Below are 21,832 nucleotides of genomic sequence, written 5' to 3' on the forward strand. Positions count from 1 at the left end.
CAGAACATGAAGATAAGTTTAGTAGTTGTGCAGAAAATTGTGTGCTTGTTCTCAAATTCTTGAATGAACCATACTTTAAACCCCAGTTTCCTGCATGTCTTTAAAGCTGCCATTTTCCAATAGTGAATTATATGTAGGCAGTTAAAACAGATGATAAAACTAAATAATAAAATATGATAAAGGTTCATGGCAAAATCTGACAATGTTTCAGGGATTTATTTAGCTATCAACAATGATCTCCATCTTCGGTGAATCATGTATTCAAAGTATAATAGTACATTAAAGCTGGCAAAGACAAGAAGACTTAACTTGGTATGAGTAATGTTAGTATATTGGTGAAGCAGGTTTATCCTCCACTGCTCGCATCTTGTTCTGAACAGTCATCTGCCGTACGTCTTCTACTTCCTTGATCAGATACTAAAAAAACAAACCAAAATTAAACAAGTTAAATGACTGCCATCCAGCTGACGAGAGCTTGACTTAAAGATGAACGTTTCATGATGTATATGAGGAGGGATCGTTAAGTCATTAACACGGTACCTTAAAATTGGTTTCTCCTTGCATGTTAGAGGGTGATATCTCCTGATGAATGACTGACAGATTCCGAGCAAAGGTCACCAGAGCTCCCTGGAGATCTTCTGAGACGGCTCTGTTAACGACGACCCAAACAAACGAGTTTACTAATGTCCCCCATGCTGCCAGCTAAGAAACAATCACCTTGCTCATGTGATGGTGCTGGTAAATGAAACTTTCAGCAGACAACATCTTCAGTCTTCGGGGGGATGAGCACAGCTTGATTTAACTGTTACAGCACTGTGCAGGCTAAAGGATTTGAGTGATAAATATGTTAAATAACCCTCTGCCTAACAACTTCTAGAGTTTGTAACAGCATTTACAAAGCCAGAGGTGGCATGTTAATCCTCTAAACAAATTGTCTTTTCTCTCAGTCTGTAGAGGTCTTTTATCCACCTAATCCTCTACTGTTTATTTGCTTGTCTATTAAACAGAGAGTGCAAACAAACCCTAATGTGTTCAGAATTCTTCCTACTGCTTTTTTACCCTGAATGTCATGAATACTGTAATAATGTTTATGCATTTGATGCAAAAACAAATACTCACATCATTCCCATCCTGCATCTCTCACTGCCGTCGTAAACAGCAAAAATGGTGCCTTGCTTCCTCTGAAATTTTAGAGCCAAAAACACACAGCCAAAAAAGAGCTCCATCAACACCAGTGTAAATAAAAAAATACTCTGAGCCAGCATTACTCTCTTATACAACTGCCAGACTTGTGATGTTCAGTTAAAGATCAAAATCAATTTGATTAAATCTTTTTTATTTCATACATTCTGCTTCCTTGCCACAACCTGGCCTGTGCATTTCCCACAATGCAACTGGATTGCAGTTTGATCAAAGATGGGGGTGTGTTATTTAGCCTCAACCTGCTAGCCTCTAGAGCAGATGAGAAGTGGAGATAAGAGGTTTCATAATTACATTTCTGTCTGGCTTCACGCACCCATAGGTATGTTTTTTATTTTCAAACCCAACCAACACTGACTCAAGTCACATCACTCATTTCAACTTATCAGACTTTGTGAACCTCCCTCTGGAGCAACAAAAGGCTTTACACATCTTTTTGGTAAGCAAACTTGGATTTATAAAGTCTATAGAGTTTCACTTTAAAGGTGGGGTAGGTAAGTTTGAGAAACCGGCTCGAGATACACTTTTTGTTATATTCCATGGAATGCTCTTAACATCCCGATAGCAATGAATATCTTAAGTGCTTTGACAAAAAATCCATAAAAAAATGTCATCTGTGGAAGCCGTAGTACTGTAAAAAGCACGACCAATCATCTGAGCCGGCCTGGCTAAAATAACTGGATGGCCTACCTGCCTGTCAGCCTTCCATCTGTGCACAAACTTATCTCGTGCCGTCATTGGTCATGTGCGCGTTCGTGTGTGTTGGAGGAGGGGCTCTATAAGGAAGTGGCAGAATTTTTCCGGCTGTGTATTTTCAAATTCTAGCGCACTCGTGCTGGTTTCTCCAAAATTACCTACCCCACCTTTAAATCCATTTTACGCTAAGCTGCAAAATGAAAACAAAAATTAAGATAATATAAAGGCAAGCAGATACATTTGGGGATTTTACCTTCATGTTAAATCCTATACCATGAGCCTTGCACACCATAAGGAACACATTATGGTATAACATGGAAAGGTTTGAGTGAAACAAGTGGCTCCCAATAACTGCATAACGAGGAACCACAGGAGGCTGTAACAAAAGAAAAATAAGAAACAAGAAATTATATAGAATATGATGGTTAGCATACGGCTCTGTATAAATCTAAAATGAGACAATACCTTTATGTCCTATTACATTTGGATTTAAAGTATAATAGGTGGTGTATGTAAGCGAAGTAGCGATGGCTGAACCCCATACACATGTCCTTAGGGTCACTGTTGAGTTTGGGGAGTGTGTGTGATTAGTAAACATGATGAGTGTGGGGCACATGTGGTAAACTGTTGGGCCTTTCTTAATTAACTGCGGGGAGCAACAATTAATGTTTAGAAGACATGCCAAGTACAAGATGAGCTTAATTGTACGATGCCAATCAAAGAAACCACAGTTTGAGGAGTGCAAATGTTTGCATTCTGTTTGAGACAAAAGCACTGGCCAATGCACAAAAGGACAACTCGCCGCACACGATACATATCACGATAACAGAGCGGTTCTGAGCATGCGAGTGTCATAAGTAACACTAGAGAGGTTGATTACTTAAAAGTGGCAGGGCTCAAGAGGATAAAAATGGTCCTGGTTCTCAGGCACCTCTGGGAGACAAAAGAGCAGGCCTAAGCCCCTGTGAGCCGAGGAGATCGCCCATAACTCGCCGTGCTGGGTGTGTGTTAGCGGTTGTCAAACATAGGACCCTCACACAAACAATAAAAGTGCCCAACAGGGATTTAATTGTGTTTGTAATATGCAGGGTGCTAATGATGGCCACTGCTAAAGCCATTAACCACTGCTGTGGCTCAACTGCTGCACCGAAGCACCAGGCCACCCACTAAATGAACGCTTGATAAAATAATACAAGTCGCAGATTAACAAGCGTAAACTGAGGCATACTGCTAATAAAAGAACTCTATTGTTTAAGGCCTGGCACCAGGTTGATGAGGTGTTCAAGCATGCATACACATGCATAATGAAAATGGTATGAATTATTAATGTGTTGATTATTTAGGCTCATCTATCAAAATGATAATGAATTCAGCACCTAAACACCAATTGAGCTCAGTGCGTAATTACAGTATTTAGTTGTATTTAACAAAATGAGGAGCAAAACATTGATCTATCTTTGTGATTACTGTAGTCATATAATAATATCCTCTAAAGTCTCTGCTTGCTTAGAGCTGGTTTCTTCTAGAGGACTAAAATTAACAACAAAATTAGCCACTGTAGGAAAATACAACTTCAAATATAGCATTTTAAATCGACCTTTTGTTTAAGAAAAAATGAAATATTTCAAATATGATTAACTGTACGGTAAGCAAATATAAAATGGTACTTTGGCTGCCGTCTTGTGTTCGCAGCCTTTCTCTCTGTATGGCATTGGCACTTCTAAGCAGCCTGTGTGGAAATTCAGCATTCCTCCAGTCATCATCAGAAGCATCTGGGTCATGGCCAGATTGTCACTGTATGTGAGGTCCAGATCAATAGCCCACACCTGCACACAAGACATTGTGAACTATGTGTCACAGCAGAGAAAAACACACACTATAAACGTACATTTCAATTTAATCACAAAAATGGAACATCAAAGTATTTCACCCACAAATCCTTATAAAGAGAGGGGTCAGTACCTTTTAATCCTTACGTGTAGGCAGGGGAAAGGAAAACACGGTTAATGGTGTGTGCTCGACAGATTTGGGTAATTCAGTTGTGGAATGACACGTGCACAAAGTAGATCCTTTGCTGCGTTTTGTGTTCAGCTTGCCTTGGGCTAGTTAGTTTGGCACAGGTCTGATGAGCTAAGCTAAGTTCAGATATGTATAGTAAATGGCATCATTATAAGTATATTAAGGGGTCAGGTATGGTCGTAGCCTTCCGCTTAAACAGGGCTAATTTTCCCAATAATAACCTAATAGCTATGTCCTCTCTTCAAAAGTGGCAAATAAATCACTGGTGAAGGAGTTGTTAATAACTAAGTGGCAGTCGGCTGCCTCCTTTTGCTGTTCCTATTTGTCAAAGTAAACGCTCCTGCCACTGAATGCAAATCGCTGCCTGTCTGAACCGCGCAGTCTCTGTAACCTGAGCACTATATCTCCACTAACACATGGATATCAGACCATATACAGTAATTCTCTTATAAGCCGGATTTCTTTTTTTTCTATTCAAATACATTGTGAAACAAAGGTCATAGCATATGGCTGAAATTGACACATTTTTGTATCTAATAATCTGACCGTTTTTTCAATGAAGTGAGAAAATAGTTAAACATTCTGAGCCCATTTTCTGAGGTGACCTTTAAAAACCTAAAGATCTGCAGTTTTAAATTCCAATAGACAAAGAAAATCTTTACATTCCAGAAGCTAGAATCAGAATTTTTGCATTTTTGTTTGAAAAATAGGGAAATGATCAATCAATAAATGAGACCTTTAGAATAAATAAATAGTTTCAAACCTATAATAAATGTGTTCATTTTCAAAAGTGTGTCATACATAAAAATACTACTTATACCAATAAATCATATTAAGGTATAGCCCAAATGATGTGATCAAATATTAATGACAAAAATGTTTTCTATTATGTTAGAATAATTTATGTAATGTGAACTATAATGTTGTTGCGTTACATAGCCATTGCTTATGATTTGTAAGGCACAGATTTGTTGTGATTTGAGCCTTTGACTATTCTAAAAATGCATTCAAGGCAAAAACAATGAAGAGATTATACAGTATATGCAGAAGGTGTTATAAACAACACACAATAAAACGACTGCAAACTGTGAACATTCATGTTTAGCAAAGGTAAGCTGTACGTTTTGCACTCAGCCCTCTTTACTGTCAGCAGCAGTGGACAGTGCTGGTCTCTAAGCATCAGGTTGATACCTGGGCCTGAGTGACGGACACACTCCACCGCACCATTCACTCAACTCACTAAAAATCATACTCCGATGTCTCATTGTCGCTCTTAACAAAGCCGTGGGAAATGTAAGCCTGGATTGTACCTGTTTTCTATTGCCTTGCATTTTCATTAAAAACCCTGATGCTGCAGCTGGGGCCCCGCCGCTCCACAATGTGAGGAGAGACTGCAAGGGCAAACATATGTGACCCACTTCTTCCCATCAAATAAAGTAGGCAGCTTTTAGCAACAGGTTTGAATCTAAATTGATGTTTAAATCCAGACAGGTTTGCCCATGTGGCTCTGCTCTGTCTGTGTGTGGGGAGATGGTTAAGAATCGGTCTTCAATGTTCCTGCTCTATTGAAGCACATGCTGTTTATAGTCTGTTCTTAATTATGCTGTCAGAGAATCCCATTCAATTTTGGGTCAACGTTGAAACTGAAAATGAATTTTAATGCTGTCATTATCACAATCAAAAAAAAATCAGCTTCGGATCCTAATACACATTTGAGAATTGCACATTTCCTTATTTGAGTGAAACAAAAATTGCAATTTAGTGACATAATGACCTTTTGAAAAATATGGTTGTATATATTAATCCACTCGCCCCCCCCCCCCAGCACCCTATAATAGGGTGAGATATGTTTATTCTTACCTTAAAATACTTACAGTGTGATAAAATCCACTATCCATAAAAACACAAAAAATGTTTCTGTTCCAAAAACGTAAAGAACAAATAATATTGATGCAATAAAATGTATAATTTTAAAGTTTTAAGATTAAAATAGCATTGTCTGAACACGCTTTTGCTCACACCGTTTGGTTTAACATCGGATCCATAAGAGACTACCCTCTAGTGGCAAGCATGCCCTAAATAGCATCATCTTCAAATATATTTTTTATATATGGGAAGACATTATGAATGCTAACAGTGAAGAAAAAAAACATGAATAGATTTGTTGAAATGTCCTTCAAAGAGGAGTGTATTTGTATCAAAGAAGAAATATATATAAAACACATTCAGTGTCTATTTTTATACCCTTTTGAAAACCCTTAAGTAGCTCTAGTGCCTTCTCCACCGTTTTTTCTGGTTTAGTATTTTATAAACCATATTATAAACAAAGCATTTCATTTCACAGCTCTGGATCAATAAGCAGTCAATGTAGCCACATGTTAGGAGCAGAGGTTAAACCATCATAAACCAGCCCATTTCCAATACCATAAATCAAGAAGGTTTCAACAAAACTTAATCCTGACAAATGAGATGAGGCTTCGCTGGTGCCTCGCTATAATAACAAGACACATTTCAGCAGAGCGCGGCAGGTAAGCAGCGAGGGGTTAAACACTGACAGGGCATCCCTGTGAAGCTGCCAAATCACTTTAGAATGACCTATTGTCTGAAAGATAGGTGCCTCTGAATTTCTCCACACTGTGAGGTTAAAGGGCAAGTCTTAAATGGTAGAATCAGTGTATCGACACGATAAGACCTGACAGTTTATTAGATGGCCCTGTGACACATTTGGTCCCTGCGCCCACTGTTTGCCTTTCCTGTTTTCAGAACCCCATGGGAGCAGTAGGGGAGACACCTATCTGCTCAAATGGATCCCCAATCCAGCCTAAACATTTATCTGTCTCACCAATATGTTGAAATGGAAAGCTTTGACACCATATGCTGCAACAGCCCAGACCATATTTACCGTGGTAGCATGAGCCTGCGTCTCACCTTTTGCTCCACGGTGTTGGGGTTCAGAAAGGTAGCCAGGTCCACGGAGACATACCCTACGATAAGGTGCTGCAGACAGGCCTGGCCCACACGCATGCAGATGGATTGCAAGGTCTGCGGCTGTACAGAAGTCTGAGGGACAGTGGAGCCTATAGCTTCCAGCTGACAGGCGCCGTGAAGCTGGTCTCCGCAGGACAGCATGGTCACCCCCCCCCCCGGGCTTCAGCAGCAGATCTACCGTCAGACAGGTAACACAGTCTGAGGGGGGGTAGGCCTCCACCACACCGCCTGGACACACAGCGACAGCAGAGAAAAATAAAACGTTACCAATCATGCAGCAGCTGTTTAACAACCAACAGCAGCAGCATGAACATTATTAAGCTTGTCAGGTCACATAGGTAACATCTGGGAACTAGGAAGGACATAGGAAATTACTATTAACCTATTCAAAATAGTTGTATGTGGAGGTAAAAAGCATTCAGTGCCTTACAATAGGTATCTGACCTTGCCTGAGGAAGGTCTCCAGGAAGCAGGCCCAGGTGGAATAGCAGGAGGTTTTAACAGGCTGGGCGTAACGGGAAAGCCACTCTGGGATTTCATCTAAATATCGAGGCAGCACAGACTCCTGCAGGAAGAAAGTTAGGGTGCATACATTAGGGAAAATGCTTTGGGGACAGATCAGAGGACATTATGTATGTTTGTTATTCAAAACACAAGTCAATAACAAGTCCTGGATACTTTATTTGTCTCATTATCAAACTCTCTAGGTGTCGAGCACATTATTGGGAATACCCTTGTGTTATCCGGATGACTCCAGTGACTGCTTGTTATCCCCGAGACCTTTGGTGGCTGCTTCAATGTCTGTGAGAGTGTCTGATGGATACCCCGGGAAGGTCTACCTGTGAGTGACAGCCTATTATCAGAAGGCCTCGGGAGTCTAATGGCTTTAACTCACAGCCACAGAGACAGCACCTGCCCTCAATAACAACTCCCTCCACTGGGCAGCTGATGAATGCCTAAGCTAACCTCATCTATCTGGGGATCAATCAGGGCTTCACTGGGATCGATATTACTCTTGTTTCTGTAACTAGGAAATGCCATAATGGTTTCGCCACTTAATTATGCTGTTAATTTCTTACTTTTGTTTTGGATGTCCTCTAAAACAGTTGGGCGACTCAAGTACACGGTTACCTCTGACACGGCTGTAATAGAGTTAAAGTTACAACAACGACACCACTTAACCTTAAGCTATCATTTTATATCATCAGTTTATTGTGTTATAAATCTACAATGAAGGTGTGTATGAAGTGCCCAGAGTGTTATTTTAAATACAGGTTTCTGTATGTAACAATGTCTGTGTACATAATTTAGTCATACACAATAAAATATGTGAAGCCGGTCTGAGAGATGACTAAATTCTGAATGGATATAATGTCTTTGTTCTTTCATCGTTCTATCTGGAGCGTTACTTTGTTTTGAGTGTATGCTGTCGGGCTTCACTGGAGACAGGGCTGGAGATTATGCTGTTGATATTCCAGTCATGTAACAGCCATCATCATATTCAAGTACTGTAAGAGGCGAGGTCAAATGCTACACAGTGATTCCCCCTATACAAACCATAAAGCACACAATGGTGCGGCAAAAAGTGTAAGGGAACGGTTGTCATTTTCAACGGAAGAGCAAGCTCACCCCAGGACTTTGCCTATGCAGTTCACAGAAACAGCAGGACAGAGGGAAAAGACAGAGAGGTATTTTGCAATAAATTATTTGGACTTAAACTGCGTACAGTACCCTGTGATAGGATTCAGGCTTTGCTTGGTGTCCACATAAAGACAAGCAATCTGGTCATAAATCAAATAGATGTGGCGCTGCCTCTTTCTCTCTCTATTACATGTTTAAACTACTGAAAAGCGACACTAAGTCTCTGGAATAAAAAGTCATACATTCTTTATGAATATGAATTCTCTGTAGCACTGTCCCACCAAAGCTTTGACTTCAATATAAAGGCTATGACTAATTTGATGTGCAATAGTAAATGACATATATAGTGTTTTTCTTGTTACCACATTCCCCTCATCCCTGGTTGAGTTTAACATCTTAGTACAATGGCAGCTACATTCCCTCTGCTTGCACCAAAAGCACTTATTACCTCCAGTGACATGAAACTAAATTCAAAGCAAACATGAGCCACAGGAAATGTTTAAGCAACTTATTAAGGTTAATTCAGGTTAATGATGTTAAGGCAGATGATTATATATTTAAACTCCTCCATGCAATCGCAGACTGAACACTATTTAGACAGTAAACATCTGTAGAAAATGTCCCGGTACATCTACAATGGTAGTGATTATCAAATGACCCATTTCGTTGACAAACTTAACCTAAATAAGGTGTTGCTCAAGATCTGTTTGTACACAGCGTGACAAAAAGAAATACTCCATCTGTTGACGCTATTAGGTGTAATTTTTACCCTCTTGTGCCTAATGATCCTTATGCAAGCTGTGTGAGCGCTTTAGTGTGTGTGTGTGGGCCCCTTCAGGCGTTGCATGGGTGCAGATCTACATGTCTTTAACCTCTCTCTGTGTAAATGCTGAACGAGGCCTGGGGGCTTTCTGCAGGCTGGAACATTGTGCTGGAGGCTGTGGGCCTCACAATATTCAGAGGAACAAACACATCTCCTAAAGCTCAGTGTGGATGCAAACCCTCCTCCTTCCTGTTGTAGCCTTTAAGGCTTTCTTTTACATCGCCAGAAGGGATTGTTGGTATTATTCTGAAGGACCACATGGTATTCTTCTTCCTGCTGAGCCCTTCAGAACAAGCAATAATTACAAAAATATGCACGCAGTCTGTGTAGACTAAGGCCAAGTATAATTTGGATCTCCTCTCTATTTTATAGTGAATATAAAGGGTATTAGACATTAAACTGAATAGTACATACACTCCGAGCATCACTTATTATTTTATGTTTTTGGTAAACAATGATCTTGGTCTCATTTTTGGTAATTATGAATGCATTTTTAAAATGTTTCATTTGACCATTACTGTTGATAAATAATTCATTAAATGTACACAATTACATAAACATAGCTTCAGACATCTATTGCCTAAATGCTTGCAAATATTCAGTATCTATCTTATTCAATAGCTTTCATTGCTGTTGCAATTAGGTCTACTTCTTTTCTGTAAAGTGCTACGTTAATGAGTGTTATATCTCAAAATATATGTCCATCTACAGCTTCTGCTGTGAGGAGAGGATAGCGATAAAGATATCAAATATTCATATGTATCTATCTAATCAACAACGCTGTCTGTAATCTTTCAGCATATAGAGCCAAATTGCTTCCTTCAATATACACACTTAGAACAGCAGAAGGACGATGTTCTACATTTAAGGGGCAAACACATTTTATGGGAAAACAATGTCATGAGAAAAAAATCATGCAATGAGGAGCACAGGATGAGGGCTTTGCTTTGATTAAAAGAGCAAGGTGTAAAATAAAGGCCAGTTAAAGTGTTGTGTCCATATGGCCCAGAAGCCCCGAGGCAGTGGGCCTACACTGGGGGCCTCGGCACTCTTCCCTCTCCATGGGACCCCAGCTGGTGAAACAAACCCCATTTACTTTCCTGAGCTGCCTCAGCCACCATTATGGACCTTGGCTGTAGCTCAGCCACTCTCTGCCATAATTAACAGCACCAATGCAACAACAATTACAGCCTCGCTCCGCACATACACTATGAATCAAAGAAGGAGCTAATAGGAACAAAACAGAGTGAGCCATAAGACGCTTGAGATGACTGCTGTTCTTTCGGATGGAATAAAAAGTAAAATCGTTGTGCTTCAAGCCCACAATCATTAGCCTGTAATTAGTTTACACAAAGCTCCCAGTTAAATGGCAAAATACGGTAATTAACACATGACAGAAAATCAAAGGCTACTTTGTAAGCATATGAGAAATAAGAGCCAGGGGCTCAGAAGCAGTGTACAGATTGCATCTGTACTAAATGAATGGCTCACCAATTATTGTTTTTTATTTTTCATGAGTTCAATCTGAATTTATTTTTTGGAGGTAAAAGCAAATGTTGATATTGTATGAAATAATTACAATATTGTACTTACTTCACTTAACACTGCACATTGTATTTGTACTAAAATGTTGTCCTTACAAATGGATCCGACTCATCCATTAACTGTCAGAGACAAACATCTCAATGATGTAGAGCAGCGGGTAAAAAAAACAGCTGCAAATATGGATTTTAGTGTTTTGTGCCATTTGTACTTCAATATACTTATACTCAGAAATCAAATCGGCCTGAATCTGTGTGAAATTAATCCACAAAATAGATTATAAATATAAACAAATGTACATAGAGAGAGATGCTCTGTTGGCCAGAATGTATGTACTGTGATTATATTGTCACTGGCAGGTGAGTTAGGGCTTTACTGCCATTGGACAGGCTCCTGTTCTCCCAAACACACATCGACACGAGAGAATGGATAACAGCTGTGTGTATAAACAGATATTTTATCTATTGATTTCATGTTCTGTGGCTCTGGGGACGATGCTCAAAATACTGTACTACAGGGACCAGCATTGTGACGGTGACGTTAAGACTCCTAAATGATGGCATCTCTGTGACCCCGCTGTGACCTAAGCTTTTGTTCATTCAAAACCAGAAATGAAACCAACCCCTTTTGTTTTAGCTGTCTCATCTCAATAAGGAGCACAATCTCCATTTTAATATCTAACTGTTACTCTAATGTTATCTGTTAAGTGTCTAGTTGTTACCATGTTAGCTCTAAATGGCCAATCCCTCTCTGGTATGAGAGTAATAATAATAGCAATACACTTTATTTTTATTGCACTTTTTGTAAAACCAGTGCTTTTGGGGGTGCTATTAAAACAGGACATAATAGTAAAGAAAACTTCAATTTAGCGAGTAATAAGGGAAATAAATGAAAAAATGAAACAACATTTTAGCAAAATAATAAAACACTGCATAAAAGTAAGTGTGTAAAAGTGTCCTCGGAGATATGGTTCTATAGTTTATGACAGGGGGACAATAACTAAATCCTCAGAGTCTTTACCTGAATCCATTCTGTTCTCCCCGACTCAGGACCATAGCGATGGCTCTCCTGCAGGACTCCCTTATAGCAGCTGAGATGGCAGACGTCACAGGAAGCTGTGCCACGGCCGCCATGCTCAGAGTCCATCTTGAAGAGCCAGCGCTGCACGTCCATGTTTTCAGTCATGAGCCGAGCCAGCGTTTCATGAAGCTGTAACAAAGGAGAGACAAGTGATTACGAAATTGAATCATATGTACACTGAAAATACTGAAACGTCGACTTTAATTAGGGGGTATTATGTCAACACATTTCACATAACTGTATTAGGTTAGTTGAAAGCAATAATATTAAGTTGAACCTTATATATTTATTTTAAACTTGATATTATTACTTTCAACTAACCTAATGTGAAATCTGTTGACATACATTTAATTAAAGTCAATGTTTCCGTTTTTCTAGTGTATATTTAATACAGATAAAATGTGTTTGGTGTTACCAGGCACTAATAAAGGAACTCAGGCTGTATGGAGTCTTTGTATGCTTTGTGTTTTTGATCTCGGACCTGGTTCAGCGAGTAGATGTCCCCTTGACCTGGGGGTACATCAACCTCTGCCCCAGCGAAGATCCTCCTCCCTCCAGACTTGGTGCTGTAGAGTTCTGAAACAGCTGGTTCTGGAGCCAGGATGGGGACTCCTAGCTCATCAGCCACGGCCAGGTCATCAACATGGGCCACCCCACCCACAATGTAGGCCTGCTTCCCCTGGATCAGGTTCCTGATGCGCTTCAGAGTGCGCGGACTGTACTTTAGCAGCGTGGACAGGCACATGTTGTGGGTCTAGGAGAGAAGAGCGTAAAAAAAGTGTCTTTTAAGGGTTGTTTCTTGACCTGATTTATCACTGTGTACACACAACAGATCTATTATTGTGATAGCCAGCAGGGTTTTAACCTCTCCTGTATTCCAGCAGGTTGAATTGATAAAAGCTCCCTGTGGGAGGCCTCCCCTATCCTTCACGTCTTTAATGTGTGCTAGCAATGAGCTCCTTGGGAATATAACTAATTACTTCACATCTGTATTTATTTGATCCACATGGAATTATCCCTTCTGTCACTGGCAGAATGCGCTGCCAGCCATGGGTAGCAGTGATTCATCTCAGCAACACGTCTGGCACAGTCTAACAACAAAACAGCAGGAAAATCAATAGAAAGGAATGAAGAGGACCGTGTTGTGTCGCACATTCAATCTGTGCAAAAGGATATCAAAAGATGGATAGAGTGCTTGCATGTAAAAAAACAATATAACAACACCTTCATTTTATTGTATTGAGGTAATCAAATTCAGATTTTTCAAGATTAAAGCAGTCAGAATAAACAGTTAATATAACGTTTAAGTATTAACCAGCTGGAAACCATTATATTCATTTGAATAAAGTATAACCTTGTGTGTTTACTTCAATATAACACAAATGTTTAATTTTAAAATATGTAAAAGGGACTTAAAAGGAATATTAAACACACAGTGGCAAACAATCTCCTCTAGTACCCTCTAGAGGTGAATTTGCAAACTACAGAATCTTGTAGCATCCACAGTACAATATTATCCATTTTCTACAGTTCATTTTGAGATCCTGCTGAAAAACAAAATGCAAGGCTGTGAGGTTTTTTTATCTTCTATGTTTATCTTTGTGGACAAAATGTGGATCTAATTGAGTTTACCGGGAAATACTCCACAGCCTCAGGTGTGAGGATGATGAAGCGCCTGATGGAGAGGGATGAGGCCTGCGCGCTGCCGGTATCTTCCTCGTTTGTTGCTTCATCACATTTCAGGAGGCTGGCGTAATAGTCCAGAATATCCTCCCCCAAATGTCTCGGACAGACGTAGATCACCTCCACATTTTCATCTTAGAATATCCAAAGAAAATTATGTTGGCATTAAAAGCATACAGATGTTAATGTGTGTATATGTTGATGAGAAGGTGAACACCTACCTCTAATATCACACAGTCGGCCTATTTGGACGTTCTGCAGGATGTCCAATCCCCTCAAATGTCTTCGTTGGCGCTGAGGGTATCCTGTCAGCATGAGGTCACAAAAGTAAGACTTTCAGAGGGATTTATATCAGCTCTACCTGGCCTTATTAAAAAGCTGGAGCTATGTGAAGCTGCCCAGATGTGTGTGAGTCTACACTTGGGGTGGTATAGATACGTCTAGGGGCAGTGTGTGTCATGTGCTGGGCGTCCTGTTGCAACATGTCCAGCCCCTGAGCTACTTCCAGTGGTGCCTCCAGGATCTGTCTGTCTGGATTTCTGCCTGAGAGAGAATCCTCAACTGAATCAAGGTAATTAAATGATTGGATTCATGCTAATTAACAACAATGGGGTTCAACTTTCTAATTATCCTTGCTCACACAGCACTCTCTGTAGCCACCCCAAGTGCAAATAAAGCGTTCCATCTGCTAGTAATTAGGCTTAATAATTTTAGACAATCGCTTAATGATTTATAATGCACATGCCTGATTACAGTCTAAATGTGAGTGCCATGGTGAAATTAGAACAAGAACGGATCATAGCGTGCACTCTGTGTCTGGTGGAAAAACACAGCAGCGTCTTGCTCTTTTGGGTTTGTGTTTTTTTGCAGAGCAATAAAACAAGACCTTTGTGCCTCTTGCAAATATTCAACATAATGGCTTTTCATTTGCTTAATCTGCAAATTAAATGGCGATTGAAACTAAATTGTTCAGTTCCCTGGCACGGGGACTGTCATCATCCTGTGAGTGCCTTCCTGCAGAGAGTCATTTGAACGAGACAGAGTGCCTCCACCAGGCCACAGACTGGGGCAGCAGACTGGTGAGACGGGGTGTCTGCTGCTAGATGTGTGTGTGTGTGTGTGTGTGTGTGTGTGTGTGTGTGTGTGTGTGTGTGTGTGTGTGTGTGTGTGGTGTGTGTGTGTGTGTGTGTGTGTGTGTGTGTGTGTGTGTGTGTGTGTGTGTGTGTGTGTGTGTGTGTGTGTGTGTGTGTGTGTGTGTGTGTGTGTGTGTGTGTGTGTGTGTGTGTGTGTGTGTGTGTGCAGCAGGCAGAGAAAGCTACCTAATGAAGGGATGTGGATAATGGTCCTTTTGGAGGACTGGATACGTTTCCAGTCGGCTGCCAGATGCTGGGGACGGAGAGAAGGAGTGATCAGAGAGGGGACTGCATGAACGCATACACACACACACACACACACCCCACACACACAAATCATCACTGCATAGCTAAAAGACATCAAGCCAATCTCTCTCTGGGCTAACAGAAGCAAACCAAGCATAAAATACCACCTTAATTAAATTAAGCGTTTACTTTAGAAACATCTTCTCGCAATTAATTCAATCATCAAGGTACATGATGCGACTGCCAGGGGAAGATTAGCAGGCTTAATTAACGGGGTATGAATGTTTGAAGAGTGAGAACATACATTTAGTGCATGTATACACACACAGCCGTGTAAAAACTAAATGAACTTGTAGGCACTAATTAATGTTGTGTCAGCGCTCTTAAAGATGTTCTACCCAGATGACAGCACAGACATGACTTCTACGCTGAATGGGAAAAATGAACAGAACATTATAAATATAAGAAAAGGGTGCCGTCATACCGCTCTCATGAAGAATAATAAATACAAGCACATTTGTATTTATTGAGCTTTGCAATGTTCTGCTATGGCTGAAATAATATTTGTAAATTGAGGTAAATCCCTCATCTCAGCATAACAAGGCATATATCCCCAGAAAGGGGTTTCTACATTTGTAATTGCATTATATTAAATCAGTTTATAAATACCTCATTAAAGCCAATAGCTCCATGTGTCCAACTCAACTAAATAGCTTTACCTAATGCCACTGCAATCACAATCATTTAAGCAGCAAAACTCAAATGTTCCCTTTATAGTCTGATTTATTTTTTATCAAAAACACAAAACATTGAACTATTTGAAACATCTTTAATACTTATAGCATGTCATTATTGATTATTGATTGATGTAATTGACCTTCGAAATGTAGGTAAGGCAGGGCAAGTTTATTTCTATAGCACCTTTCAACACAATGCAATTCAAAGTGCTTGAAAGACATTTAGAGCATTAAGAAATAGTGCAGCGGAAACACATTATAAAATGGCATTTATAAACAGTCATTAAAAAGCAAAGAGAATTAAATATAAAACATGAATAGGTTCCTTTTTTGCTCTTGTTTTAAAAAACAAAACAATAAACCTGTCAAACTTTTATAATTAATTTCTAAAACACACAAGCATAATGTATTATGTAGATGATTTAATTTGAATAATAATTGATAGTATATCAGGTGGAACCATATATCCACAGTTTGGATTTAGATGTGTTTTATTTTAAAAGTCATAAATAAAAGTCTGACTGCGATTTTTAAAAATAATGGGATAAAAAAAAAAAAAGACAGCTTTGAAAAGGTGAGCAATATTAAGTAAGACAGAGGAGGATAGAGATAGAATGAACATGTTGTGTAAAAGCACCATCACCTGGGCTCTGCTGCGGTGGTTCTCCAGTTGTCTGACACGCCGAGCCTGCAGGGCCTTCCTGACTCGGATCTTCTGAGAGTACATCAGCCATGAGACAGCGATGATGCCCTCCGCCCACTTGTTCCTGCAGTGGCTCAGGTAGGCAGTCCGGGCTAAGTAGCGCCTCCAGCAGGACTGGATGTGGATGGCAGCCGCCTCCATGCCCCCCTCTCCTTTGTAACGCCGACCTGGGCGTAAGACCAGTTCTGATACCTCCTCCCAGTTTCCAAGCACAGAGAGGAGGCCGCTGACTGGAGGAGCCTTTCTCCAACCGGTACCCAAGCTGTGGCTGAACTCCACCAGACACTCCCCGCTCACTTTGGCTAGCGGAACGGCAAAGTCCCTGAGCAGCTTTTTCAGGGCCTCCAGAGCATCCAGCACACTGCTCCAACACAAGCTGAAGCTCTGCTTAAAGTGACAGAAATCTGCTGCCAACGGGTTGATCTGACCCTTTATAATGGTAAAGGGGTATTTGCTGATGTTTACGTCCACAGGTGAATTCTACAGAGCACAGGGAAACACGGGACAGGACACCAACTCACACTTTAAATCAATTGAATTATTGTCTTTGATTGCCTTTTATATTTTTGATTTAGTTTAAAATCCATTCAAAACTAAAGTATTTTTACCTGAGGGCTTTTAGGGATAAGATCGTTGGTGCCTTGCATTATACCCTTGTGGTCCTCACTTGTGGAGGCGGAGGGAGGAGGTGTCTTGGTGGTACAGAGGGGTGTGCACTCACTTCCTTTACAGGTGGATCGAGGATCTTTTTCCCATTTGAGTTGCTTGTTACTCCTGGACCTCGAGCCTATTAGACATAACGTCAGAAACAGACAGGTTCAACTGTACTCTATCAGTGGCAAAATGTTATCAATGTTGAATCAATCAGAACCTTTACAAGAACAGCGCCATTAAGGGTTTTAACTAAACAATACTATCAAAAACAATTATAGAACTAGCAGGAGTGCAAAACAGAAGATAAAAGGCATAATTGCATAAAAGGCCTCACTAAATATTGAACTGCCAGTGACAGGACTTTATTAGGGTCAATATGTCCGAGGAAAACCGACCTGTCTTAGAAGAATATGAATCCTCTCTGGGGTGAAGAGAGGCAGCCTTGGGATGGATCGACGCATGAAGAAAACTTGTATCTGATGAAAAAATGAATTAAAAAAACGACTCTCAGAATATTGCACTTAGGTAAGAGTAAAAAACCACAGCACAATAATGCTGGAAACAAGTTAATATAAGAACATGTAATTGTTTTTGATGTAACAATATAAATAATGGTGAGCATTTTGCCATATTATATCAGGATATGGCCTGCTTAAAATGCCCCATACACAAACTCACAGGCACGCCCAATGAAGTGAGTGTCAGTTCTTACACTCAAACAGAGGTGAGGTGTTGGTAATAAGGCGCTGAAATGTCTGCTTACCTGTCCCCATGTCTTCTTCAGGTGTTGCCAGGCTACGACGGCCCTTTGGTTCAATGGCTGGAAGAGTCACCACAGAGCGAGTGGGGACTCTCTGATGCTTTCCCTAACAGAACATTCACATAGGATCATCAGAGGATGTACATGTGACATAAATAACATTGAGGCTCCTGCTCCAGTATTTCTTTGTTTGGCCCTGTTTGAATTAAACACCCTTCTTCAGCAGCTGGAGTTTCTTCTTATAAGTGACATTGTTGTAAGTACCGGATCTAACCAACCCCTCAGCCATCAGTCTAATCCCAGCTTGTTGATGTAAGATTTAACTAGTTTTCTAGCAAACAAGTGCTAAGAAGCCTGAGATATAATAGCTTGCATCTTACAAACAATATGTTTCCTGTATTCATTAAGATTTGGAGTGAGCCATAAAACTGACAATGCCAAGATCAAAACTGTCCTGCAACATATTCTACAAATATTTTGATACAAAAAGTGAATCTATTGCCCTTGTTTAATATAAACATGCTCAGAAAACACAAAGTTTGTGCTGCTGATCCTCCAGACTTATCCCTGAATGTCATCTTCTTGTTCTTTTCAGACCACTGAGCTCTATGACAGACCTCAGGTAGCAGCCAGGTGCTGGGAGCATCTCCCCTCACAGGCACACATCTGTTTCAGATGGGTTTGGGAAAAGGTGGCACCTTTTTCTAAAATTGCTAAAATGCAAAAGCTCATTTCCTGGCAAGAGCATGGTGAGGAAGAGCTGGCCTGAGTTGCAGGAGAAGGCAGCAGGCAGAGAGCCAGTGGTTAGCAGTTGGGGAAGCTACGGCTGTCTTATTGGCATGCTGGACCAGGTACCCACTTCTGTCCTGAGACAGCTGTAAACCAGCAGCCCATAGCACAGCAATCAGGCGCCTGCTTCTTTAGAAGAATGCTGATGTGCTGCAATCTGCTGCCTTCCGCTCTCTGCAGCCAGCACTTCCATCGCTCCTATATCAGAATGACAGTCTTGGCTGCTATTTCTCATGTCATGTGTAGATTACCAAAAACATATTGGAAAAGATGTGTGTAAAATATATCTAAAACTAATGTCGACCTTTGAAAAGATAAATTGATTTGCCATGACAAGACTGGCTGTCATCACTGAGCCAAGTGACCTTTGTGTCACTGTGTCTCTGAGCACTTGAAGCATCCATTAATACAGACATGTACCATCACTCTTCACTCCAGCATAAAGTGTATTTTCAGGGGTTTAAGAGAGTAAGCATCAGGGAAAGGAGCAATGATACTCAATTAATCTTTGTTGCAGCAGAAACTCTTGTAATGCTTCCTAATCAAATCTTTCCTGAGGCATGTGCTGTATGTTACAATTAATATCAACAAAGACTCAAGACATAGGAATCAATTTCTCATTGTACAAAGCAAATAAATGGAGGGCAAATTATTATTCTGATGTTGTTTGTAAAAATATACTCCACGATTCCAGATGTAGCCTCATTTCTGCGACTAATAAAAAACCGTAAGTTCTCCTGGGTGTTCAGTTTTACAAAGCCAGAGTTGAATTAACTGTCACTCACTCCATGATTGTTATGTAAACTTCTCCATCTTACAACAACTTGCAGGAAATAATTATGGGAGAACATAAATCAACCATCACCTTGATTCCATAGAGTCTGAAAGGCCCCAGGGTGAGTCAAGTAGCATTTTTAAGTTCACAGTGTTTACTTTAAAGCTGGTCGGATAACACATAACATCACATGATATACTAACATACAGTTAAATGAATATACATTTATCGTAGATTTAAGATTACTTACTGCATTTATACTCCTCTTGTTGACATCAGGTAGTGATATCCCAAATTTCTGATGCAAAATGGCTCTGTTGTGGGGGTGAGCAGGATTACACAGCAAACGCATGGTTAATGCTGACTTGTGCTGAAAAAAGTGCTGAATAGGACAGAGAGAGGAAAGGTTTTAAAACTTTAGTTAGCAATATCAAAGATTGAAATGAATGTAAAGTTCTGCTAAACATAAAGTATTCATGTGTTCATGTGCTGCTCTATCACACCATGTCTCTTTGTCTCACCTGTCTTAATGTATAGTACAAGGATATTGTTTAATGTCTAACTAACCAACCCTACAGTATATATTGTAACTTGCAACACTATACTAAGTTAAAAACAAAAATATTAAGGAACAATAATAATAATAACCTACCTTTTCCCCAGGTGAAGGCCCCGGAAGCTCTTCTCTTTGTGGACGCACATCTGGGACACTCTCCAGAGCAGGTATCCTGTGCAATTTCACAATTATAATACCCATCAATACCCACAAGAATGTATTAATTATCAATGGCATGATAAAGGAAAGTGCTGCCACTCGAGACAATTATTAAGGAACAACACATGTACGCTTCTCTTTACCTACCATTTTGGAATCTGCTTGTTTTTTTCCAAGTCTTCAATTCTTGGAAGAACCGACACCTGCTTAGTCACTGTTTTCAGATGATCCTCTGCATGCTTCTATTCACAATAAAATAACACAGAAGCTGTCTGTCTGTAACTAAGCTCCCTTTGTCTGATATATGTTTTAATATCATTTTAATCAGCACTTATTTAGCATTTAACATACTTACCCTGATTATACTTTCTGTTTTTCCAATGGCAGCATCCAAGGCTTGAATGTCCAGAGTGTTTCCCCTCTCATTGGTGGTGATTTTTTCAAGACTACATTTGAGTTTTCTCAAATCCTCTTGAACCTGTAACATACACATTTCAGTGATCAAATACTGTTAACTTGACTTGTAGCTTGTTTTTGCATGTTGTTAGTTTAGCTAAATGTCAGGAGGTTTAAAAAGGAAGAGCAACGTCAACGTTTATGAACATTTAGTTAGGCCTACTGTCTGGCATGTGTTCAAAAGCAATCTTCTTAACTTGAGCAACCCACGATAACTAGCTAACAGTTACCTTAAGTCAGAAGTGTACCGACGTACCGACCTTAGTGTTAACGTTAGCTAGTAGGCTAAGGTAGACAACATTACCTGAAACAAAACGGCTCCCAATTTATCTTCGTCATTTAGGGTGTCAGACATGTTCTTGTAATGAGATAATACAAACAATAATATGACTCAAACACGTGTCAGTGTCACGATATCATGATAAAGACCTATAACAAAACATCAACTAATGTAACCAAATCAGATAGCTATAGCAACTCGTCAATGAAAAGTCTTCAAACAGTACTCGTTACCATGACAACAAGTGGTGTGTATTTTCCCCGAGTACGAACTGCCAGACCAAACACGGGATAACTTTCGTCTTAAACATGCAGATAAGCAATGTCATTATGGCCGTTCTTTAGTATAATTTAACCTGTATTCATAATTTATTGGTGGGGCTTAATAGGGAAGGTGCTTTGCCTGAGAGGCAAATTCAGGGCGTTAAAAGCTGTGTCATTCAGCACATTGTTTTCTTCTTTATTCAAGATATTAATTATGTTATATATTGTACATATATTATATGTACATTATTAAAATCTTATATCAAACATTATATACACACAAAACATTGACTTCAGGGGTACATAGGTAAATATACAGACTAAAACATATTTTTGGTTTTGTTTGCCTTCTTATTTTTAATATGTTTAATAGTGGTGCAATACTGTTGTAATTTTAAGTAGAAAATGTAAGATGTGCAACACTTGGTTCATAGTCAGTCCATTTCTTCTTGAATGTGACATTTTCCCGAAAATAAAACGAGTTGAATAAGAGTGTCATTCAGTACAAGAAGTGCCAATGTTGCCCTTAACACAAAATCAATATTTAGTTTCCTCATCACGAGATAAAATTACCCAATGGAAAAACATTTCATTGTATCAAAAGCTATGGTAAAAAAAAAAAGATAACTTGTTTTTTCTTTGCACCGGA

General features: G+C 39.8%; 1 protein-coding gene across 1 annotated transcript; it reads right to left on the bottom strand.

Annotated features, from left to right (window-relative positions):
* Positions 1–324: 324 nt before the first annotated feature.
* On the bottom strand, positions 325–20,995 carry iqch (IQ motif containing H). Its single transcript, XM_034141504.1, is given in 22 exon segments — positions 325–417; positions 541–649; positions 1,120–1,181; positions 2,150–2,272; positions 3,564–3,722; positions 6,844–7,062; positions 7,064–7,131; positions 7,348–7,468; positions 11,930–12,118; positions 12,471–12,743; positions 13,622–13,806; positions 13,894–13,977; positions 14,992–15,058; positions 16,432–16,971; positions 17,100–17,287; positions 17,541–17,621; positions 17,909–18,011; positions 19,720–19,839; positions 20,122–20,197; positions 20,332–20,426; positions 20,540–20,662; positions 20,945–20,995. Coding segments are annotated over 22 exon segments (3,129 nt in total).
* Positions 20,996–21,832: the final 837 nt, after the last annotated feature.

Source organism: Trematomus bernacchii, unplaced genomic scaffold (assembly GCF_902827165.1).
Source record: "Trematomus bernacchii unplaced genomic scaffold, fTreBer1.1, whole genome shotgun sequence".
NCBI lineage: Eukaryota > Metazoa > Chordata > Actinopteri > Perciformes > Nototheniidae > Trematomus > Trematomus bernacchii.